General features: G+C 32.1%; 1 protein-coding gene across 1 annotated transcript; it reads left to right on the forward strand.

Moving 5' to 3' along the window:
- The first annotated feature begins 5052 nt into the window (after positions 1-5052).
- On the forward strand, positions 5053-6209 carry LOC129948365 (serine protease SP24D-like). The gene is made up of 3 exons (XM_056059338.1): positions 5053-5199; positions 5254-5552; positions 5614-6209. Exons 2-3 carry the CDS (start codon positions 5326-5328, stop codon positions 6134-6136), a joined length of 750 nt encoding a protein of 249 aa, XP_055915313.1. The 5' UTR covers positions 5053-5199; positions 5254-5325; the 3' UTR covers positions 6137-6209.
- Positions 6210-9739: the final 3530 nt, after the last annotated feature.

Genomic DNA, 9739 nt, shown 5'->3' on the forward strand with positions numbered 1-9739 from the left:
AATTTTGAGAAAAATCGAACTGACTGTTTTTTTTACAAGAAATAAAAACTTAACAGAAAATATAACATAAGTTGGTAAAAATTGATTTTTGACTCAATTATCTTTCTCAAAATTTTTCGGAATGTTAAAAATAATATTTTTTAAAAGATACAATTAGTTGAAAGCTATAATCTCAAATGTTTAAAAAGATATTTGAGTCGAAATTTAATTTTTACCAAATTTGAGTATTTTTTTTGTAGGTTTTTAGTTTTTATACAAACAAAATGTAAATTCGATTTTTCTCAAAATTTAACTAGATGTTAAAAACTTTATTTTTCGTGGCACAAAATTGTTTTGAAGATAAAATCATTTTGTATTCGCAAAATGTTCGAGGTGACAAAGTTTTTTTTTCAGTTATTTTGATTTATAAAAAAAAAGTTAAATGGATTTTTTTCAAAAAATATATTCGTTTGGTATCACGTTACAATAAATTATATAAAATTTAATTCAAGTCTCTAGCGTTTTTGGTTTGTAAGATATTTAGGGTTAACCAAAATTTTCAACTTTTTTTAAACTGCTATGGTAAAAAAAACCGCCCACATAATTTTCTTGAGAGCCCGTTCGGTATCTTTCTGCCTTATTATCTGTATAACAAAATTTATTTAAAGTCGATATCTCTCCTGGTTCTTGAGCTATGGACAACGAAAAAACGTCGCGAACGTACGAACACGGACGTACGAAATTACGAACACACGGCCGCACAGACATATTTCTAAAAATCTTTTATTTCGACTCTAGGGACCGTGAAACATCGAGAAATGTAAAACTATTGGCTTCAAACTACTTTAATATTTAAAAAATATTGTAGTCAATATTCAGTAAAATTTTGAGAAGAATCAAATTGGCAGTTTTTTTACAAAAAAACTAAGAACCTAGGAAAAAATTAATAAAAGTTGGTAAAAATTGATTTTGGACTCAAATATCTTTCCAAAACTTTAAGATATTGTCTATAAACTACTTTTAACTTTTAAAAAATTATATTGTCACCATTCAGTCAAATGTTGAGAAAAATCTGATTGATAGTTTTTTTACACAAAATAAAAACCAACAAAAATTACTAAAACTTGGTAAAAATTTCCTTTCGAATCAAATAGCTTTTCAAAAATTAAAAATACTGTCTTCAAACTTTTTTTATTTCACAGAAAACATTGTTTTCGATATTCAATAGTTTTTTTCGTAAAAAAATAGTACGCAAATTTGGTCAAACTAATTTCATTCACCCAATTTGTAAAAATTCAAAAAAAATGTTACTAAAATTGGTAAAAATTTGCTTTCGACTGAACATCTATTTAACAAAACTAGATTTTTAAACTAAACTATTTCTTTATATAGAAAATATTGTTGGTAATTGAAAAATTTTTAAGAATAATTTAAATGACAACTTTTTTAACCCAACACGAAAACCTACAAACTTTTAATCAAGACCAATAGACAAATCGACAGACGGAATGGGAAGTTATCAATGTGGGTCGCATCCCAGCCTCTTTTTTTATTTAAAAAAAACTAAACATTTACTTTCATTCAGCTTCTAGGGACATTGAAACGTCCAGGAATGTCAACATTTTCAATTCGACAAATCGGACTGATTACAATAATTTCCTAAGGGATTCTTAAATGTGCGTTGACTCACTCTCTTAGAAGGTATTGTAGCATAAGATTGACCTATTTACGTATTCTTTGTATTTGTCTATAATTTATTGGATTATAATTCTATTTTTATGCATGGTATTATTTTTAATCAGTATTTTATACTTCCTACACGAAATTTTGCATATATTTTAATAATAACAGAATTTATTTAGGGTTGATTCTGCCTACACGTTTGTCCTTAGAATATTGTTACCCTATGTATGTATACATTTTTATTTGCAAAACAACATAATAAAAGCTCTGAAAAAATAAGTCTTGGATTTTATATTATACTAAACCTACGTACGTATATTGATTAGAATTCTTGTTGGCCAATTACAGAAGACCATGTTTTTTCTTTTTTGTTTGTATTCCATTTAACCCAAACCACTTAAATTATTACACATTTTCAACATCCTCAAAGCTTTTACGTCACAAAATTTTTGGGTACGTGTCTGTTTCAATGTCGTAAGCATCGTAAGCATAAAATCGTATTAAATCCATGAGGAGGGAGGATATTGCCATTGCCATTGCCATATGCCATTCTACGAATCATTATTATCGGATGAACTAAGGGATTACGTCAATAAATTGAAATTCTACATAAACGATAACCTTTTTTTCTATTTTGTGATTGAATTTTTAAATACAATAAACTGAACATAAAATAAAATTTATTGATTGCTGATACATGGAATGGTGTATAGTTTTGTGAGTTGTTGAAAATCCTAAACTTATGTTATAAAAATTTGTTCACAATGCAAAAATTGAAACATATTTAACAGTGCTTCTTTTTGGTTTTGGTTTAAATGGAACGAATAATTTGCTATATTGTTTATTGTTCTTGTTTTTTTTTTTTAAATAAAAATTGAAAGCACTTGGTCTATCTATACCACCCCACGTACACAATTCTATATCTATATCTACTTTAATGCGTACGAGTCCTTGAAGGGTTCTAAAAATAGTCCACCTTGATATGATGAGAGAACGTGACGTGAGTTCAATGTCACAGACCGGAACTACAAAAAGGCTAAAACATCAACACACCATACACCGTATACCCGATCTATTTGTACATTTGTACACTTACCCTAAACTCTACACATGCCATATAATCGTCATCTGCGCTCTGCACCACACTCCAACCTTGAGCACAATCCTTCGAACGACCTTGACAACAAATATTAAATAAAGGTACAATCTAAAGGACATAAAAGCATAATATATATGTAGGTATAACGTTTGTATAGCTTTACTTAACGTGAACGTACGTATCTATTTATTTTTCCCACGCTATACAACAACCCTCTAGTTTGGTAATGGCCTTTGAGAGATTTCAAGTTCTTCTCGTGATGTGCTTACTCTCGTTTCGAGCCGTTTCGAGAGATGCGGAGAGCACATAAAGTTGTTTTTAATTGACCAAAACCGAAACCATAAATTCACATCCTTTTGATGAGAGTATGTATTTATGCACTTGAAAGAGAGAGAAAATTGTACGGTACCTATAGAAATATTTATATACTTTACATTTCATGATGATGAAGATGTTCAGGTGTGGGTTGATGTAACCGCATCAGACTCCCATTCAAGGATGACGTCTGATGTGACATGTGCAATTATTCAAGTGCAAGTCTAGAATATAAAAAAAATGTTAAAAGAGAATGTTTAAGAGAATTCTCACTCCTGTATAAGTTAAAACTTCTCTCCCGGTTTTTCCTTTTAATGAGAAAAACACATCAAAAAAGCTTCCTTTTTAATGTTAGTGGGGTATTGGGTCATGTTTTTTACCTACAGGGTGATAACCAAAGGAATTTACAGTTTATAACGTTACAGTAGGTCAATTGCCGTTAGACAACAATTAGATAAAAACATGGCACATGGCGACATATAATGGATCCAAGTGTCACGTTCTGCACATAGGGTAGGTAGGTTGTCAGATGCTTTTGAAATCCGTAGCGTGGTCAAAAAGGTCTGTATTCTCTTGCCAATATTGTTGGATAGCTGCAATGGATTTTAATATCCTGTTTAAAGCACTTGGCTTACGCTGACGATATTTGCTTCTCATAGATTCATGGATATAAATCAAATGATAACAAGTATGGAAAGAGAAGCAGAAGTCATGGGCCTGAAAATTAATTCCATCAAGTTAAAAATGAACCCGACCATCCTCTCAAATAAATATTTCCTCGCAACCGGTGGAAAAGCTTTAAACAAACCAAACAGGACGTCATCTGCAAAGCAAAAGCGGCGTTCGGGATGCTGTCGAAAATTTGGAGTAATAACTCTATCACCTAAAGAACAAAGCTACGACTGTTTCGCACAAATGTCAAATCTCTGCTTTTTTATGGGTGAAGAAAGCTGTAAACCTTCGTGAATACTTTTTTTTGAAATATCCTAAGGATTTTCTGACAAAACCGTACATCAAATGAGGTCTTTCATAGAAAGACAGGTCAGATAGGGCTGGGTTCAATATCCCGGTTTTTATATTCCCCTTTCTTAAAATCCCTTAAAGTAAAAAAAAAAACGATTTTGAAAAAGCGGGATTCCGAAAAGTTCCCTCGAGAGGTATCAACGTCACTAGGCAAGAATTGGAGGAAACTGAAATACATCTCTGAAAACCGCAAACGATGAGAGGACTTATGCCCCTTAATGGAATCCCAATGGAATAACAGGTCTGAGGACCTAAGTAAGAAAGTAGGCACATGGCCCAAAACATGGGCCTTTAAGTTAGTTACCTTAAAAGTTTAATTCAGAAACTACTATTTAATAAATGTTATTGGTTATTCAGGGGTCCACAGGGCAGTCATTTAGGACCACTTCTCTTACTCTAAGTGTATTCTTCTGGGTACAAAATATCAGCGTTCCAATTGTCACTAATTTTTTTGGGAACAAATGAAACTGTGAAAATATTTAAATTATTTACAAGATACAGTTTCTTTAGCAAAAAAAGGTCCTCAAAAATTCTAAATAAGTCACCTAAGACCGTTTAGTTTTTGCGCTTTGAAGAAATAGTATTAATTGTATAGTTTTTTCCAATAAGAGGTTTCATGCATATTTAAGATTTTCAATCCATTGTGGAGCATTTGCATAGACTTTACCTTTTATGTGTCTAAAGGTTTGAAACCTCAACATCTCAGTCGACAATTGTGTTCACCTCTTCGAGAAATGACACTAGGAAAATGTTCTTACAAAATAGAGAATTACTGCAAAATTTTACAATTTTTCATAGTGCATTTTAACAAATTCAATGCTTTGATAAAATCAAAATGAACAGCTGTCCTAATAGCGGGCTTTTAAAAATGAAGCATCTTATTTTAAAGCCTGAGTTTATAACTTGAAACCGCTTTATAAAACTCCTAATTTTAAGATATTAAATTCTTTCAGTTTGCTTCAGAGATAAAATAACATTTTTATCTAACGAAGTACTCCTCTTCATTAAGCGTGTTTTCGCACCACAAAATCATCGAAATTTAATGTTTACACTACACACTTGAAGACAAGAGCAGTCTAGAATACTTGAAACTAACTTAAGTATTTACACAAATTATAATTATAAATTTAAGATAACGCAAATTTTTGCTAAAGATGACTGCGGACAATCGATATATAAATAGTCACCCAAGCTGACAATACCATCAGTTAGAAAATATCAAAATCATGTTTTCCAAGCCTATTGCAATCATTCTTGTGACAATTGCCCTTGCGGCTACTTCCCTGGCCGATGACAAACATCGCATAGTTGGGGGCCAGAATGCAGCTGAGGGACAGTTTCCACATCAGATTTCTCTTCGCCGGAACAAGCAGCACACTTGCGGTGGATCAATTATTTCCAACAAATACGTCCTTACTGCAGCTCATTGTGTTGTCCAAAGTGGAATTACTCCGTAAGCAGTAATTTTTTTTTAACTTAAATTAAGATTAACCTTTATTTAAAATTTCTTGTAGTTATCCTGCTAATCAGTTCTCAATTTATGCCGGATCAACTAACCGTGTGTCTGGAGGTATTGAAGTCGCTGTTGCCAATATTAAGGTCCATGAGAAATATGGCAATTTCTTGAATGATCTTGCCGTTTTAACTTTGGCAAAAAGTCTTTCATTCAGCAAAAAAATTGCTCCAATTTCCTTGCAAAACAGAGAAATTCCCCATGATGCCCAGGTTCTGATTTCCGGTTGGGGACGTCTTTCAACCAACGGTGATATTCCAATGCAATTGCAATACAATACCTTGAATGCAGTCAGCGAGAGGAGATGTTTTGCCAGTCAAGGATTAAACGATGATTCAATTCTTTGTTTGGCTCACCAAAAGAATAATGGAGCATGCAATGGTGACTCTGGTGGCCCAGCTACTTATCAAGGAAAACTTGTTGGTGTTGCTGGATTCGTTGTTATGGGATGTGGCAGTAGGAATCCGGATGGTTATGCCAAGGTTTCACATCACATTCAATGGATCCAAAGACATGCAGCTTAAGGTTGAGTGTTTTTGAAGAAAATATCAATGAAATCTAGATTTTGAAAGTAATAAATTTGTCTGCAAAAAAGAATTACGAACATCAACTTTAATTAATTATTGAAAGAATCGAACGCCATTCGATACCAGAAATGATTTATTGCGTTATAAATTTAGAAAAAAAGAGTACGTATAAGGCTAAGTTTGTATACATTTATTTCAAAAATCGCTTACAAGGAAAGAAATGACTCTTATAAAGTGTTGTAAGGTTTAACATTAATTTCAGAATTCAAATACAAATTATGTACCCAAGAATTCTATTTACATATTTATGTATATAAAGAAAAGGAAATTTAACATCAATTATTTACCAAGTAGTTGAAAAGTAAAAAGTTAAATCTACTCATGCTACTTATTCTTCTCATAGCGATGGGCAGAGGTTCCAAAGGCGTACAATATGAATAAAAAATTGACGCTCAGTATTTAGAAAATTGTATCGAGGTAATATTAAAGCAAAGGACCTTGTTGAATGAGGGAAATTCAGCTTGCCGTAGAGATAATCGGGTTGTTGAGTTTGGATGATTTCATGCAGGTAACTCAGAGAGGGAAAGTTTATTTAACTGTCTAGGCTACAACCAGAAATCCGTACCGCAAAATTGGATATGTGATCATAACGACGTAGATTATAAATATAGCGGGCGATATTGTTATAGTCAACATTCAATTTGCGGCTAGTCACACAGTCTAGTTTACAAAAGATTTCACACCCATACACACAATTGGCAGTATAAGGGCCTTTACAAGTAGCAGTTTAGTTTTGATAGGGATGAAATTTCGAGCGACTTGAAGAAGGCGGAGACTTCTATAGGCTTTACCAATGGTACTATTAAGGTGGTCATCCCAAGTGAGAGTGCGATTGAATACTACTCCTAGGTTTCTAGCAGTGTTAAAATATTCAATGGTTTCCTCGTCGAACTTGTGGTAACTTATTTATGTAAAGTGAAAAGAGGATTGGTCGAAAGATAGATCCCTGTGGCACTCCATTTATAACATTGAGAAATGTGGACGAGTTTCCATTGGCCACCACGCTTTGTTGATTTCCGCTGAGATACGAAAAAACAAGCTTATAGGACTCTAAAGAGAACCCAAAGATAATTCGCAGCTTACTACAAAGAATTGAGTGGTTAACAGTATCAAAAGAATTTGAATAAGCTAACAGTGTTAATTCATTGCAAAAATACCACCAATTTACATTATCTAAATATTAAATATTTTCATTTTCATTCAGTTGGCTACGCTAAAACCTAGGGCTCAAAAAACTTCCACGTCATAATCGAAAAGCCAATGCTACCACAGAGCGTAGATAGGAATGTACATCAAATTCTTCATAATTTGTCTAACGTTAGAATTGTGTGCCATAAGAGTGTGCGTTTAATAAATTAAAATGCACTCCTGGGTTAGTCAAACTTACTCCTGTTTTAAAGTAGAACCTATAATTTATGATTTAAGAATATACCTACAACATGAGTTTGTACGCAAAAATTAAAATATCATTTGATTTCTCAAAGACCCTAAACTTCTCAATTTTTGATTTTAAGAATCGTTAGAGCGGTTTTTAAAAAAAAATTATAAAACGATTAACGCAAATCTGCTGGAATCAGGCAACCCACCAGTTCTCTACCATCGTAATGTCAGGTAAGGTTAGGTTAAAAAGGATGTTCGTAATGGAGTAAGAAACATGAATTTTGGCTTTCTTCAAATCTCAATGAAACCAATTAGATCGTTATAGAGGAATTCTCCTGGGCAAGTTTTGTATTTTTGAGCTAGATCAGGGCATGTACAGAATAGGTGAAGAACTGTTTCCTCGTCCTCCTCATCCAATCTGCTTCTGTAAAAGTCATTTAAGAATACGGCTAGCTGCATGGCATGCTTTCGTATTAGACTAGCACCCTTAAATAAAAAATAGGCTGGGATGCGACCCACACTGATAACTCCCCATCCCGTCTGTCTATTTGTCCTGCTTAAAAGTTTGTCTATTAGTACTAGTATCGATTTTACCAAATTTGCGTACTATTTTTTATAGATTTTATTTTTTATGAAAAAACGGACTGTTTTTATATAAAAATCACTGAATATTGAAAACAATATTTTCTGTAAAATAAAATAAGTTTGAAGCCAATATTTTGAATTTTTGAAAAGCTATTTGAGTCGAAAGTAAATGTTTACCAAGTTTTAGTATTGTTTCTTTTAGAGTTTTATTTTTTGTAAAAAAACCATCAATTCGATTTTCTTCAAAATTCTATCAAATGTTGAAAACAATATTTTCTATAAGATAAAATTAGTTTGAAGCCAATATTTTATGGATTTGAAAAGATATTTGAGTCGAAAATCAATTTTTACCAACTTTTGTTAAATTTTTTTTTAGGTATTTAATTTTTTGTACAAAAACTATCAATTTGATTTTTTTCAAAATTTTACAAAATGTTAACAACAATATTTTTTGAAAGATAAAAGTAGTTAAAAGCCAATATCTACAATTTTTGGAAAGATATTTGAGTCGAAAATCAATTTTTACCAACTTTTACAAATTTTTTTTAAGGTTTTTATTTTTTGTAAAAAAACTGTCAATTCGATTTTTCTCAAAATTTTATTGAATGTTGAAAACAATATTTCTTATAAGATAAAATAAGTTTGAAGCCTAAACTTCAAGTTTTTGAAAAGATATTTGAATTGATATTTACGAACTTTGAGTAATGTTTTTTTAGATTTTTATTTTTTATATAAAAAATTGTCAATTCGATTTTTCTCAAAATTTTATCAGATTTTTAAAACATTATTCTCCGTTGCTCAAAATTGTTTTGGAGATGAAATCATATGTTAGTCGTTAAATTTAGGAGGTGACAATTTTTTTTTCAGTTTTTTTGATTTAGAAAAAAAACCGTTATATTGATTTTTTAAAAAAAAAATACTTCTTTGAGATCACGTTACAGTCTATTATATAAAATTTAATTAAAGTCTCTAGCGTTTTTGGTTCGTAAGATATTAAGGGTTAACCAAAATTTTCACCTTTTTTTTAAACTGCTATGGTAAAAAAAACCACCCACGCAATTTTCTTGAGAGCCCTTTCTGCATCTTTCTGCCTTATTATCTGTATAACAAAATTTATTTGAAGTCGATATCTCTTCTGGTTCTTGAGCTATGGACGACGAAAAAAACGTCGCGAACGTACGGACGTACGGACGTTACGGACGTACGAACGTAGGTACACACGCACGCACAGACATCTTTCTAAAAATCTTTTATTTCGACTCTAGGGACCTTGAAACGTCGAGAAATGTCAAAATTTTCAATTTGACAAATCGGACCCATTACAATAACTTCCTATGGGAAGTTAATAAATAAATTGGGAGGCGCAACAGTCCGTTTGAGAACTAGGGCCTAGTGACTGACAACTCTCAACCATCCCTGTGTGCGAGTACTGTTGTCAGGGATGGAAGGGATCTAAAGTTTTAAGCCGAATCGAAGGGCAAATTTGAGAAAGCACTTTTCATGACAAGACTTACTCTTGGAGAATTTGTCAATTACTCGCAAAAGGTAGATCCCGTGAAAAAAAAACTTAGGTGG

The sequence above is a fragment of the Eupeodes corollae genome, chromosome 2 (assembly GCF_945859685.1).
Source record: "Eupeodes corollae chromosome 2, idEupCoro1.1, whole genome shotgun sequence".
In the NCBI taxonomy this organism is placed as follows: domain Eukaryota; kingdom Metazoa; phylum Arthropoda; class Insecta; order Diptera; family Syrphidae; genus Eupeodes; species Eupeodes corollae.

Excerpts from the sequence above, each read along its gene's own strand:
- LOC129948365 (XM_056059338.1), top strand. The coding sequence starts at position 5,326 with ATGTTTTCCAAGCCTATTGCAATCATTCTTGTGACAATTGCCCTTGCG. Across the intron at positions 5,553-5,613 it reads GTCCAAAGTGGAATTACTCC|TTATCCTGCTAATCAGTTCT; the intron begins GTAAGCAGTAAT and ends AATTTCTTGTAG.